The sequence below is a fragment of the Solanum stenotomum genome, chromosome 10 (assembly GCF_019186545.1).
Source record: "Solanum stenotomum isolate F172 chromosome 10, ASM1918654v1, whole genome shotgun sequence".
In the NCBI taxonomy this organism is placed as follows: Eukaryota; Viridiplantae; Streptophyta; class Magnoliopsida; order Solanales; family Solanaceae; genus Solanum; species Solanum stenotomum.
In genome coordinates, this window is record NC_064291.1 from 6,019,729 (window position 1) to 6,035,072 (window position 15,344).

General features: G+C 34.6%; 2 protein-coding genes across 3 annotated transcripts; one reads left to right on the forward strand and one right to left on the reverse strand.

Annotated features, from left to right (window-relative positions):
* Positions 1-954: 954 nt before the first annotated feature.
* On the forward strand, positions 955-5,502 carry LOC125842185 (uncharacterized). Its single transcript, XM_049521423.1, has 7 exons — positions 955-1,401; positions 2,535-2,634; positions 3,014-3,079; positions 4,336-4,453; positions 4,820-4,887; positions 5,029-5,090; positions 5,163-5,502. Exons 1-7 carry the CDS (start codon positions 1,205-1,207, stop codon positions 5,269-5,271), a joined length of 720 nt encoding a protein of 239 aa, XP_049377380.1. The 5' UTR covers positions 955-1,204; the 3' UTR covers positions 5,272-5,502.
* A 93-nt stretch (positions 5,503-5,595) lies between these two features.
* LOC125842165 (AUGMIN subunit 2) lies at positions 5,596-14,921 on the reverse strand. 2 transcript variants are annotated; one of them, XM_049521397.1, is made up of 7 exons: positions 14,783-14,921; positions 14,360-14,531; positions 12,781-12,906; positions 11,724-11,828; positions 10,031-10,099; positions 6,998-7,111; positions 5,596-6,164 (listed from the first exon to the last, which is right to left on the reverse strand). In XM_049521397.1, exons 2-7 carry the CDS (start codon positions 14,477-14,479, stop codon positions 5,826-5,828), a joined length of 873 nt encoding a protein of 290 aa, XP_049377354.1. In that variant the 5' UTR covers positions 14,480-14,531; positions 14,783-14,921; the 3' UTR covers positions 5,596-5,825. The 2 variants fall into 2 exon arrangements, with proteins under 2 accessions (XP_049377354.1, XP_049377355.1); XM_049521398.1 differs by having other exon boundaries at positions 14,360-14,524; positions 14,783-14,915.
* Between the last annotated feature and the right edge of the window lie 423 nt (positions 14,922-15,344).

The window sequence follows — 15,344 nt, forward strand, 5'->3', positions numbered from 1 at the left end:
ACAATAATATTTACCTTAAATATACAATATAGTTTTTTATCGAATAAATTTGAATAAATCCCTTTAATCTTATTTGACTCTGCCCTTATTATTAGTACAAGTTTTGAAACAAAGTAATTATATAATTAATGAAGTACCAGACTCCAGAGTGTCCATGTCTGTTGACAACAAAGATTCTAAGTTTGATTCTTTTCATCATTCATTATTTAAAAAATAAATAAGAAAATGTATGTTTGGTATTAGAAAAAAAAAAGTTCATGAGAGATTGTGAGTCCAAGTCATTATTTTTATATTATGAATAATTGTGTTTATTGAAATTTACAAGTATTACTAATTTATTGTCACAATTTGGCCAATAAGTTGGTTTATGTCTAGAACTACTATATTGATTTTTTGATACTTTAGTTTTTGTATCAATCATATATATATGTATATATATATATATATATATCCACTTTGTTTACTAGTAAAGGAGTTTCAAAAGGTGTTTTAGGTAACAAGTTGAGCCAATTAGAACATTGTAGTTAGTTTTGTTTCTTTCAACAGTATTTTGTCACGCTTTCTATAGTATTTTGTTATAATTTCTTCATTTTTGTTATTTTTTTCGATTTGCTTTGACATGCTTTTTTGTCGAAAACAACTCCTCTATCTTTCAAAGTGCAGATAAAATTTACGTACACTATACTCTTTTTCTATGCTTTATTTATGGAATTACACTAACTACTGAGTATATTATTGTTGTAGGATATGTTTATATAATACCTTTCACAACAACCCTTTCTTTTTCTCTACAATTTTATATTCACATAAAAACAAAGACAAAATTGTATTTACATTAGCATGTTATTATTTTTTTAATTTTTGCTTTTCAGTTGTGTATCAACCAACCTTTTTGTCATAACTAAGTGTGATCCTTCATAGATTCCCTCCTTTTTTATTCTCTCTCTTTCTTTCCATTCTCTAATAACTTTGAATTTTCTCATTATTTTTTATGCTCATGCATCTGTCAAAGAATAATAATCTCACCATAATATCTTTCAACTCCATCTTCAACTCTTTTTTTTTTTTTTTTGATTTCTTTCTAAGTCTCCAAGCTGTGACAAATATAATTCTTGATACATTTTTTTTTGCATATAAAAAGAAATAAAACAGAGTTTCTCTGTTTTTATATATAAAGGAAATTTCCTTTTGTGGTATGTGATTAATGGAAAATATGAATATTAAAGAAGGGAATAATCAACATATGAATGTTACAAATTCATGTAGTGGGAATAATAATAATAATAATAATTCAATAGGTGGAAGAGACAGTTCATCTTCACCTACAAATTTTCAACAAAATCAAGTTTCAATGGATTGGACTCCAGAAGAACAAGCTACTTTGGAGGAAGGCTTGGTAAAGTAAGTGAATCTTTTTTTTTTATTTTGGTAGTCAATTTGATGTTTTGAGTTTGATATTACATGTTGTTTTCTATTTAGAGGCGGAGTCAGGAATTGAAATTTATGTGTGAAAGGATTTTAGTACCTTCAAGTTACTGAGTTCTAAATTAATAATTTGTATAGGGTTTGGACTAAAATGATTTGTACATATTCAATGATAAGTTGTTGTTTCTATTTATGGGGTTGGCTAGTCAGAGGTATAGGTTCGGGATTCTAGTAGCTTGAAGTTATTGAGTTCTAAATTAATAATTTTTACTTTTTCAATATAAATATAGGATTTGGACCAAAGCTATTCGATAGAGATAGCTTTGCCTTTGTGGCCAATTATGTTGTTGTGGTTGTCTAATCTTTGTGATTGTTGTACTGATGAATTAGTCAAATGTTTGCATGTGAAATTTGTAAGGGTACCATCTTTGAAGATACGTATATAGCTGACTCCATCTTGCTTGAGATTTCTCCGTGAGGAATTAGGAATTGAAGTCAAGCACAATTGTTTTAGGGAGATGGGAAATGTGAGACTAGAGGGAAAAAAATGAGAGCATCGCGGAAAATCAAGAACACTATCCTTGTTAGTTTACGATATAGGGTTATTGAAGTTAGGAGAAGAATTTGAATAGCTCTGTCATCAAGTGTTGTCACCGAGGTTCAAACTCGAGCCACCCACTGGCATCAAGAGCCAAAGGAGCACAATGACCAGCTTCCCTAATCAGATATGTTATATGATAGTTCTTTAAGGTATGTACACATATATATACTACAGAGTTTTTTCGGAGATTAACTGGTGCACATGCACATTCTCTTAATAGACTAGGTCCACCCTTGGGTCGGGAGAAGGGCTGACCACAAGGATCTATTGTACGCATCAAACTTGTACTAGTTGACTCATAATATGATCTGAACCTAGTTTTAACTCTGCTAACTTGTAGTATTATAAGAAGCAAAGATAAAAGGATGATGTTTCGTTATTAACTATTATGTAACTTGTCAAAGTTTTTGGTCTCTTATTTGTTGTTCTAAGCCAATTTACTTGACGTTTAGAGTTTATTTGTAAGCTCTATCTATACCGCGTATAACTCCAAAATATATACCTGCAGATACGCCTCTGAGACGAGCATATCCCGTTATGCAAAAATTGCAATTGCACTGAAGAACAAGACTGTTCGTGATGTGGCATTACGATGCAAATGGACCACGGTATGTGTTCTATACTACCTGCTGCACTTTTAGTATATTCGTAGTTAGTACTAAAAACATAGAAATTCTTAACCACAATATAGTCATCCTGTTAATTGAATTCAAAACGTATTTGGTATTGTGAAAATCCGTAAAGTGGTAGGTATTTCGTTAAAAAGAGTTGACATATATATACTTCCTCTGTCTCAAAAAGAATATCACATTTCTATAATTAGAAACAATTTAACTTCAAATATCTCCTTGATGAAATGATTTATAGCCGCACAATTTTCAAAAGTTTTCCTTTCTTTCTTAAATTTTGTGTTAAGTCAAACGGTGTCACACTTTAGGTATAATTCTCAAATTATTTTCTTGTGTTGTTGTATTGACTGTGTTATAGAAAAAGGAAAACAGCAGGAGAAGGAAAGATGATGCAAATCTATTGAAGAAAAATAAAGATAGAAAGGTAAGCACTTTTTTTTTAAATGTTTTGCTATTAATATTGTCTTCCCTCTCTGTAATCTGTTCCATCTCATTTTTATGAGTCCAGAGAGTTTAACGTCGACAATGTAAAAGAACTTTTATATTATCAGGTTAATCAAAAGATGAAATAACTATTAGCAACCCGTCCATAATATGTGGGATTAGGAACTAGGGAAATAAGTTAAAAGTACACTGATTGCGTAAACATTCTTTATGTCATCGGTGTATATAAGTTAACAAATGAGCAGTGTAGGAGCTAGAGATCCGGTTTCTCCTGTGCTTTCTCACACTTATAGCATCTTATGAATTGTATTCCCATACATTGAAGTTTCTATAAGGCATGCTTGCTTCATTTCACGTGTGAAACGCAGCATGATCCAACAGAGAAGCCTATTGTAATCTCACAGGTGGGTTCTGGGGATCGAGGGTAGTGTGTACACAGACCTTACGTACCCTACCTTGTGGAGGTATAGAGGTATAGACCCTCGACTCAAGGAAATCATTTGTAAGAAAAGAACAAATCTCTCTCCCAAAAAAGGATATATTTGTTTAATCAAAGTTGAGATACATGCATATACATATTCTTGACTGTCAAATACATCATGATTCATGACTAGTACGATGTCTAACATGCAAGACTTAGATGATGAGTCCGCATCAAGGTGTAGTCAGAGTGCAATCGCTGATGTAGCTATGCATTTTGATCCGTTAATCACAATTGTCTAACTTTTATGTATGATACATGAATGTTGTTTCAGTAGCATGATTAGACCTTTTTAATTAGCTCTTAGACCACATACGGCATATAAGATACTATCCCCTTTAGCCATGACTAGGTAAACAAGACGTTTCAAGGCTGGCTACAAAGTGTCTTTCTTAACGATCGATGCTCTTGCTTTAATGAGAGTAACAGAAATGTGTGATTTCTTCTTTTGGTCAGTCTTGTTACAATACATACAACAGCTCAAAACACTATCAATTCATTCTTGAAGTCGAGCAGAGAAAATGTTTCTTATTCACTTCACTCGACTTGCATTATATTTTGGCTTCTCGTACGTACGTAGGTATTTATAGATATTCTTCTAGTCCAGTAACCTTATTTAATTATAAATATTCGCTTATATTCCCTAGTTAGTTCACGAACAAACTAAAATAATATATATTTCCTATACAGTCACTGCTGCTTTTGGTCCTTTTTGTGTTGATGAATGTGTAAAATTAAAATTATTCTTTTCTCAGGAAAAATTGATTGATCCTACTGCAGTATCGTCCCCCGTGGTAATGCAGCAGCCTAGTTATGCTCCATACACTCAAGGAGTGGTTTCTAATAAGAGTGAAGGTTTCGCATCGTACCATGGTCAGTTTTACTTCTCAAGAATTTTCATTTTATGTGATAGTCACTATGTCTTGTTGGTGTTAATAATCACAAACTCCATATTTGCATTTTAAATTCTTTCTCAATGTTTGAAGTGATGGAAACTTAAATCTATTAAGTTGTGTGTAAAGAAACTTGTTTTCACAGAGAAAATACAATATCTTTATATGATATATCCACACAATATTATCATCTTGTTGTATAAAAGAGATCTATAACTAGAAGAAAGATATCTGCTTGAGCACAAAGTGTTTTGAGGACAAACACCTAATATCTCAAGTTAATGTTCTTATCATCTAATTCCAACCTCTTTTATTCTGAAAAAAAACAGAATTTTGTTCTTTGCAGCCACACAGCTTATTCATCAAAACGCCCGGATCTTCGAACAAATTTCTGCAAATCTTGTTACACATCAAGTAAGTATATCATTTCAGTTTCTTGCTTCTAAGTTCTAACTGTCAAATAATAACACTACTAAACAGTCTGCAAGTTGCCTACTGTTAATCATATTTCATTGTGAAATTTTAATTAGTAGACCTTCGTTCTTGTTCTTGCAGATACACGAGAATACTCGACTTTTGTGTCAAGCTCGAGATAACATCTTCAAGATTCTACATAAGTACGTTCCCTCTTCTTGAGTATGCCTGTCCCTTTACATCTTTTATATTCTACCTTTGTTCTTTATTTACAGGTTGAATGAGTCGTCCTGCACGCTGAAGCAGATGCCACCACTCCCAGTTAAGTTAAATGAACAACTCGCAAACTCCATTCTTCCCCCCTCAACTCATGCATTGGGGTGATGATCTCACAAGCATTCATGGTCATTGATCTTCAGATTTTACGGAGGGAAAAACGTCATCTCTATCACGAGAGAGAAAGAAGGAACAAAGAGTTAACTGATTTCATGTACAATTTTTGGGCATACTATACTTGCCGTATTGCTCCCTTCCCTGGTAAAGACCTTTGTACAGTAATAAAATAGAGTTTTAAGTTTTATACACAAACAGTATTTTAGATTTTTCATATATACCATCAGGTTAAGTGTGTGCTTATTTTCACTTTTATCTTTGTCACCATCATCAATTAGAAAAAATAAAGTCTATATGTAATTGGAGAGTGAATAAATCTGTGAAAAAACATCTTTTCATTTTGGACAGTTCCAGCAATTGCTGCAGTTAAGGAATACATTTACAAGATTAAAACCAAACAGATGTCCTGGGAAATTCACTAAAGGGATCTCCTTCAATCGAGTAAAGAAAAGAAAAACACACCCGTCAGACACCGATAATCCAAGCAACTAAAGGAATACAAAGAGAACCAAAACAACAAATTCATGGAAATGGGGATAAACCCGTCAGATGTTTTTAACTGAAGGAGGCCATGACAATCTCCTGTGGCTCATACTATCACCTTTTTCAATTTCACTACCTTCTTGAGGCTCACTCTCTTGCCTTCTCAGGCTTCCAACTGCTAAATCATCAAAGCTTGATTCTGTTCTCCATGGGGGAGGAGTCACGCAATCAGTATCTCCAAGTGTTGTCTGAATAGGATCGTTGCTTGGTGTTGTAGACAAGGAAGAAGAATGACCAACTCTCAAAGCATGCAGTGTTGCAATTGACTCTCTCATAGCAGACATGGCTTCAAAGAATCGGGTGCTGGAAGCCAAAGCAACAGGAATTGGACGAAGCATTTCCTACATTAATTAAACATCAAACATAAATATCAAATGCAATTTGGTATGTCTAAAATACTTAACCTTGTTTTCCTATCCATAGATATGAATTCATGACTAATTCGGGGTCTTGAGAAGGAATAATTTTGTATCCCATTGTGTACTTTGAGCTATATTCCTCAAACTCTTCAAAAATATCGATGGGTGCGTGTCGAATATTCCAAAAAGTAGTGCATTTTTGGAAGAACTAACACCAATGCGGCAACATTTTTGGAAAGTTCAAGCAACATTGACTTTGAGGGTTCCAACTCACCAGGCATGCAATTTCCTATATCCTTTAATCCTTTTGCAGTTACAACTTGAATCAGTCTTACCTGAGTGCACATCCAAACATGTGTTGCTTCTATACACACTAACATCTAGCTGCATCATACATCTCTGTCCCTATTTGACAGTTATAGCTCCTGCTAACTACGCCACATACAATTTTATTTTTTTTCCTTATTGAGTTTTACAATTTTCTTTCCATCAAAGTGTATGTAGAACTAGTGACATGCCTTCCACAAAATGAAACTCAATATTTTCTAGCACCAGACAAATAGGGAATAAAACATGAGCATCATCAAGGACCTGACTGTCAACAGGACAGATATATGCTAAACATGATGATGCCATTTACTCTTTATACAAGAACCCAACATACAAAATAAGATAATAGCTTCCACGCAAAACATATTATATACAATATTACAAATAATGCTTCAAACTCAAACCATTAAAACAAATTAGTTTAATTTTGGCAACATATGAAGAAAAAGTTAATCAGCAGGACTGAAAAAAGAAGAAGTGCATACCCCCCATACTGTTGGTGGTTCTTTAAAATTCTGACTCCACTGAAAATCTGTTACGGAGGCCGTTAAAGCACCATAATCACTAGCAGCCCTCATCAGCAATTCTGAAAATTGTTTCTGCACAATTCAATTACATTAAGACATCTATTGGCTTGATACGTATCTGAATGTTTAAATGAACAGCTTTAAAAAGCTAAAGAGTGGTATAGAAGCATCTGGGTATCAGTCGAAGTGTAACTACCGTGAGTCTATTTTTACAAGGTAAATAATGTACAGTAGGGTGTGTTAGAAGCGAAGTGTTAATATAATTAAGAATGTTATGATGGTATCTGGTTAGTTCCTCTTTCAACTAAATATAAGATGTAGGTTATCCTTATTTTGATAAGGTAATTTTTTTTATTAATGATGGCGGAGAACCTCATAAACAAGTACAAGCAATATACCAAAACATAGAGAACCTACACCAAAATATGTATGGTTCTCTAAGAAAGCAATCCAATCACCTATACATATAGGAACCTCAAGGGTACACAAAAAAGAAACATAAGCAGAGGACTACTTTGCAATTTAACCAAATCACTATCTACTCCTTCAAATGCTCTCATGTTTCTCTCTTTACATAGAACCAACACATAATGGCTACTGAAGATTGCATCCTACAACTATAAATAGGTGTATCTTTTATTCCACTATCATCATGTTATCAAAAGATCTCCTCCTCTTAGTTTTTCTCACTGGGTGTTTAAGTTTCAAAGGGTTACAAGACAAGGACTAAGCAGTAGCTCTTTGGCAAAGTGCCCCACATTCAGTGTGTGCACTCATCAATTGCTGTTCTTTGTTTTTTTATTTGTGTTGTCAATGCTGAAGTGCTTTTGAATTGTGTAGCAATGGTGCACACAGTAGCAAAAGAATAAAGAATTAGAGATTAGGTATTATGAAAATAATACTCATTCTTGTTGATAAAGCAAAGAATAGCAATGGCAAGCATCACATCAGGGAAGAAATAGAGTTATTTTCAAAACATAATGAGACACTTAATTTGGTTTTATAATTTCATGTTTGGTAAACACCGCAGCTTTAAGAAGTTCTAACCAGGTGATATTAACATTGAGCTTAGACTAAATTAAGAGTATTGGCAAAATAACAGGAAATTTTCAATCTAGAGAACTAATGTAAAACCAGACGAACTCATACAATTTTTACATTTTTGATAAGTTAGCTTATGCAACTTTTAGTGATAAAAAATCAGAGTTAATTACTCACGGTGTGGTATAGCAGAAAAATCTTGTTCAAATTAACTGGTTAAAAACTCATCAAAGAGCTCCTTATATAAGAGTTTTCAGGTACAAAAGTTTCGCAATATTTGTGTTTCTTGATTATGAGACATATGTATTATGAATATTCAACACTTTTTTTTTGAGGATAAATATTATGAATATTCTACACTTCTAATTGCTCTCTGACTAATGTAACTATTAAGAATGACTAGGTTTTCTTTCTTGACTTTGATCATGCTCCCTCAAACTCGGGGTGATGAAGTAACTTATAGTTTGCTTATTTTGAAAATGAAAACCTAAAGATAGACCCAGGCCGAGTAGTTACTAATTGTCTGGATAATGTTGCCGAAATGGTAAGCAATCAACCCAGAAAAAAAAAGAGATGTAGGAATTCTAGAACATTGTTGTGTGTAATTACATAGGAAAAGATGGAGACAATATGTACTGAAAATAATGCCTTCTGGAGGAAGGCAATAAATAAAAAATATGGTCAACTAGGACATTGGTGCTCTAAACCAGTGAATTCTTCTTTTGGGGTTAGTATTTGGAAAGACATCAGGAAATTTTGGGAGAACTTTGCTATAAACATTGAGTTCAGAAAAAGGAAGGAAGACATTCTTCTGGAATGATAATTGGTTAGGACATGGTCCTTTAAAAGAATTAAATCCAGATTTGTTCTGTTTGGCGTCTACACCTGAAGCTACAATTGAGGATGCATGGAGTCAACAGGAATGGATATCTCTTTTAGAAGATTGTTATATGACTAGGAGATTGAAAGGGTGGCTGAAATTCTGAAGACACACGAGTTCTTTCATGGTTCACGAAATTTTGAGGACTACATAGTTTGGAACGGAAGCAGCAAAAAAAGGTTCACAATCAATTCTGCCTATCACTCTCTGTCAGGTACTGATTCCATTAACCCTGACTGGCCTTGGAAATTTCTTTGGAAGGTCAAAGCTCCATTCAAAGTTTTGTGTTTTACATTGTTAAAAGGGGATACAGTTGAGATCTAGGTGTTTTTTGTGTCAGGAGGAGGCAGAGAACAATAGCCATTTATTTCTGCATTGTACAAGTCACTGACCTTTTATAGTAATTATCTTTGTCTTTGGCTGAGGTTAAATTATTATACAGGTAATGCCTAAAGATACAAAGGACCTTTTGTGGACTTGGAGCAATGTGACAAGAAGTATTAGACAGGAGAAATGGTGGAATGCTGTTCAGCTTGCATACGGGGTGGACTGTGTGGAAAGAAAGGAAAGCTGGGTGCTTGGAAGACACGAGCTGCTCAATACAGGAAATTAAGAAGAACTGTTTTTGTTTTTTATATTCCGGTGTAAGGAAATTCTGTAGAGGATGCAGAAACAATATGAATTTTTTAACTCCTTCTATATTTTGGACTGGGCCTTCTGTGATTGTAAATGCCGATACCGGCACCATCTGGTGCTGATGAATATAATGTTAAAAATCCCTAAAATATCATAAACGATATTCACAATATTACGTTAACCAAATGCAATGAATCTAATCAAATAATATTCTGTGAAAATTCTCTCACATACCTATGTTGTTTTTTCCCAATCTTCCGCAAAAATAATCTTTTTACAAATGAGATTAAAACTCTTTGGTAGTCAGTACATATATATGGACTACCACGGTGATAAAAAAATAAAAGAGTATATATATGGACAAGCAATTATCTCTCAAGTTCTAGATATTCATGGAAGATAAACTAATTTTATACAGTTGGCAAGTAACAAACCTGATATTCAGCTTCAACAGGAATGCAATCCAACGAATACGGTTGTTGAAGGCGAGCAATTATGCGGTCCTAAAAGACCCACAGAAGAGATTTAAGCAAACACAGCAGAAAAATGAAGAAAATAGAAAAAGAAATGATAAGTTAAAGCTTACTAACTTACTTAATGAGAATTCTAGAACCCATGTATCCTACACGTTCGATAAAATACCAGAGATAATATCCTGGTGAATCAGCTCTCAGTCCACCCTATTCTCATTTAGTTCAGTTGTAAGTAAGAAAGTACAAGTTGTACATGTATTATTAGATACTTTTCATTATTTGTGTGCTTTATATACTCAGCTTTCAGAATATTACGGTACAGGAATCATGAAACATTACTCATCACATGCATTGCATTGTCATGTTTAAGCTCAGTTCAAATTTAGCTACTGGTGTGATCACATTCAGACTCGGAAGAGAGAAATGGCCAACCTCCCCTTGTGTGATAGCCACGAGGGCCAGGGTTAGCTACCCATGCTCGTAAGCGCCAACTTAGGGGATAGGCCGACACCCCCCCNAGATCTCAACGTACATAGGGTCACAGCATTAAACTTTTTTTCCGAAAATCATTTGCTTTCAAAAGTATCTACGCATTCATGTACATGCCAGTTATTCAGTTTACAGTTCAAAAAATAGTCTAGTTATATTGTGAGCATGCAGTCTCTAGTTATCAGCTACCTTTAGACGAATATGCCAGTTTCCAACATATGTGATCTTTCCTGTTCTTGCTATTTTGTACCTTTAACCCAAAAGTTTCGTTCTCTTCCGCTGAGGAAATAGTCTATGAGACTTCCTGGTATCCTATCGGAGATACTTAGCCTGTGAGGGCCTGCTTCAATTTCCTTGGATGCAGATTCTACAGATTACACTCCAGGCACGATCAGATTGGTTAGACTTCAGCGCAACTCACTTTCACTAGTCACTTTGGTGGGAGCTCAATCTTATATTTTTAGTATTCTTAGAGGTTCATGACTTAACCTAGTGGGTATGTTAAGGATTTCAGTCTCAGTTTGCGATATTCATTTATAGACCTGAATGATTAAGTATAACTCCAACATAGGACACGACACCACTACCTCTTTCTTTTTTTGCTTCTCTTATCTGTTGACTCCCCCATGGAAGAATGAAAGAGTGCACAAACAAGCACATTCTCTCTCTACCGTTGATTCCCCCATGCAAGAATGAAAAAGTGCACAAAGAAGCACAGCTGTAATACTTTCATGAATATGGCTGTGCGCAAACAAAAAACATGCGTATAAAAACCAACATCATTCTTCCTTTTCAGTCTTTCCTAAATATTGCAGACAGTGGTGGAGCCAGGATTTTCAATAAGGGTGTTCAAAATCTATAGAAATAGACACATGAAGTAGCAGAAGGGGGTTCGACATCTACTATATATACATAAAAAATTATTTTAACCATGTATAATTAATATAATTTTCCGCCGAAGGGGGCCGAACCCCCCTTAGTACAAGGTGGCTCAGCCCCTGATTGCAGAAACAAAGTTCTTTATTCCAAATTATCCTTTCATGAATACGTCTCTTATTTGTTCAGTACGAACAAAATCTACAGAAATCAGCAACCACTTGAACAATCATATTCATGTTTAGACAATGCAAAAAATAGAAGTTAAAATTTAGATTAGGTCAATTACCTTGTTCTGAATAACGTCCTTCAAAATAGTAGTAATCCTTTGCAATGTTTCAATCTTCTTTTCCATTTCACTGACATGTGTCAGATGAGCAACATTTTTGTCCTCCTAAAGTTGTAGCACAGTACTATGTTAGTTCGTGATACCATCTAAAAGAGTAAATTTTCAGGTAACCAGGTGATGAAAATAAAATATCACAATTATTAGTCCTTGTAAACTCAATATATAATGTCCAATGCAGTACTCTAGGAGTCCACTATGAAGAGACACGAGCTGAAGACCCACAAAAAGTACAGTTTGAGTTGAACTAATAGCAAAGGAAGTGGCAAATCCTCTCTGTGCCCAATCAAATCAAAATGCTTTGTAGTGTTAAATATTAGGTTTTTCCTTAATGTAGTACATCACCCGGGAGTCGGGAGATTGAATGATTGAACTGCAATGATCCTACCCCAGATTATGTTCATGCAGATCCAAGTCGAATCTAGAATTCAGTAAAGTATTCTGCTTTTAAGTTAGACACAGACAGGTGATATTACTGAACTTATGTTTTCTCAAGATGAAACAAGTATAAATTTTAGAGGTACATGCTCATTAGAAAACTCATTGCATTAATATTTAATGGTCAACCATTTTGACCAAATTACCAAACTATTAAACTAAGCTGCCAACCCAATGTGAGCTAGTCTCTAACTATAGTGCGCAAGCTATTTATGCACTTGAATACACGAACAAAATAGAAAACGATATCTAACAAGTATTAATTAATACACAACCAAATAATTGTATATGTTGTGAGCTTTTGTTAACATTGTTCTAAAAAGTAGGATGTTCTCTTTTTTATGTTCTCAAATTAATTTGAACAATATGGTATCCATTCCCTGTCTAAATGGATAGAACATTTTGTATATTAGGGTCAAACTAAAAAGTCAAAGTGATATATATTCACAAAGGCATGGAGCGCATTCACTAGATTTAAAGTACCACATCGTGTTGGATATTTTAAGGAAAATGTAAAACCTTACAAAGAATAGATAAATCATTAGAACAACAACAATGTTACCTTTCGACCTTGAAGTTCCACTTGTAAATCTGCAATCTTCCTTTGAACAGCAGTAAGTTCCTTCAAGACCCTTATCAAATCATCACCATTTTCACCAGTGGTGGTGGATAAGTTTTGGATCTCCTCCTAAACAGGGGGATGTTGTTGAATTCCAATCAATAAATACAAATAAGTCTCAAAGTATGAGAGGAAACAAAGAACGACCACGATAAAGATGAACAGAGAGAGAAGCAAGGACATATTGAAAGCCATTCGAATACAAATGCACAAATTTTGGGTATCCCCATAGTGCAAGAACTATAGAGAAAACAAAAAAGTTGGGAAAAGGAAAGCAATCTGCAACGATGAAAGGTCAACAAACATGAAAGCATAGATAAACTGCAGTACTAAAAAGCACCTAAACTATTTTTTCTTTTTCAGTAGCATGAAATTTTCATTTCCCAGCAAAAACCAACTAGACTCTTCTCTTTCTTTTTCTTTTTCCTTTGGTTATGGGTAGTGACTGAGCCAGCTTATGCACACCACGACAAATCCACATAGCAGCATGTCGAGCAACACCAACAGCAACATACCCAATATAGTGGCACAAAGTGAAGTCCTGGGAGGGTAGAGTGTACGTAGACCTTAACCCTACACCTCAAAGGTAGAGAGGTTGTTTCCGATAGACCCTTAGCTTAGGGGAAAGTAGTCCAAAGCAGGCCCAAAAAAGAGTAACGGAAGTACAAGTAACAACCTACATTTAAATTCTAGTATCGTTTTCATTGCAAGACCATGCCGAAATTGAAGTAGGCATCTAATGCAATATTACCACCATGTAATATACTTACCAACTGAGTTTGATCCCTATCCAAATTAATGCCATTGCACAACTTGTTTATGAATTTTAGACTATACTTTAGTTGCCTCAATTCACTCCTCCAGTCAACTAGGCAACTATATTTCTTCTCTTTGAGCGAGCAACCATTGTGATTATGACCTTGAGAGAAAATGATATCCAAGAACTGATACAAATGGCTCCTAGAAGCAGAAATATTGTCTAGTAGGTATGTGGTCAACTGAGTACCAAAAATAGTAAGGAGACTGTATCCCTTGTCAACCACCATTGCAGATTGTCACCAATACTCCTTCCACCTTGTCCCAATCTTTCAAAATTAGAAATGTAAAGCCTTGATTTTCCAATACACAAGATGTTTAAAATGGTTTTGTAGTATATAGAAAGAGCACACATGAAAAGAGGAAAATTCCATGAAATAATCTGACCAACAAGTGCTCTATTTCCAAATCGTATCACATGTCTAGCCTACAAGCAAATATTCCCGTCCACCAACAAATCCTCTAGAATCTTAAGATAAACCATGTAAATTCCCCCCATTTCTCTGCAACATTGGACAGGTGCGTATCATTTTTAGTTGAAGCTCTTTTTAAATTATTTTATTTCCCCTTAGTTAAACCCTAAATGCCTAAATGTAACTTCCAAAAAACCACATTAAACTTGCGTTCATCACAATCAAATAGATCTACATTAAAATGGGAATTCAGCAACAAGACCCATTTGGGCAGTAAAAAAAAAAAAGTGAACCTGGGAAGGAGGAGGAGGTACAGAGAAGCCCAATTCAGCAGCAATGGAGAGAGCATCAGACATTCCACCAAGTCGTCTCATAGGTTTTCTTCCTACCCATGTTGAATCGCTTCCCATCATCGGATTTTGCTTCTTTTTTTCTCTCTCTACAACGTCTTCTACTATCTACCAACTTCAAATGTAAGGAATTAGAGCAAGCAAAGGGATGAGCACGTGAGAGGAAATGAATTAATAAAGATGAGCGGCTCAGATTATTCAAAGGGATCGGACGGAAAATACTCCCAAACTAGTTAATATCAGCTATGTGAATCCTCCATAACCATTTTTCTCCATTTCAATCCCTAACTACTTAATGTCCCCTTTATAACCATTCCGTTCAATTGAAAATTACAGAGTGTGTGTGAGAGAGAGAGGGATACATACTTGAAGTTCGAAGTCTGAAATAGAAAAAATCCGGCGCCGGCGAAACCTCCGATCTTCACCGGCAAGAAGTCTTCTCGCTGTTCTGACGATTAAAGTACGAAGCTCAGGGGTTTTGCTTTCTTATGTTTTGTTTCTGAAAGACAAAATCATACTTAGTACTCCCTCCGTCCCTTTTTAGTTGTCCACTTTAGAAATGGCACACAAATTAAGGCAACAATGATTAGCACAGTGAAGTTACAATTTTACCCTTATGACAACTTTTCACTTCAAAATTACAATCACTTATTTAAATTCAAGTGAAATAAATTGGAGGGAAACAACATACACTTTTACAGTTTTCAAGAAGTGTAAATAAGGGTATAATAGGAAAAAATTTGTTGTCCTTTCTTGATTTGTCAAAATGGACAACTAAATAGGGACAACTAAAAAAGGAAATATGGACAAGTAAATAGGGACGGAGGGAGTATTATTTTCGACATTTTAAGGGCAAATTTGTCCATGAAATTTGAAAAAAAATAATATAATTTTTTGTTTTTAATTGAAAAATAAAATATAAAAAATT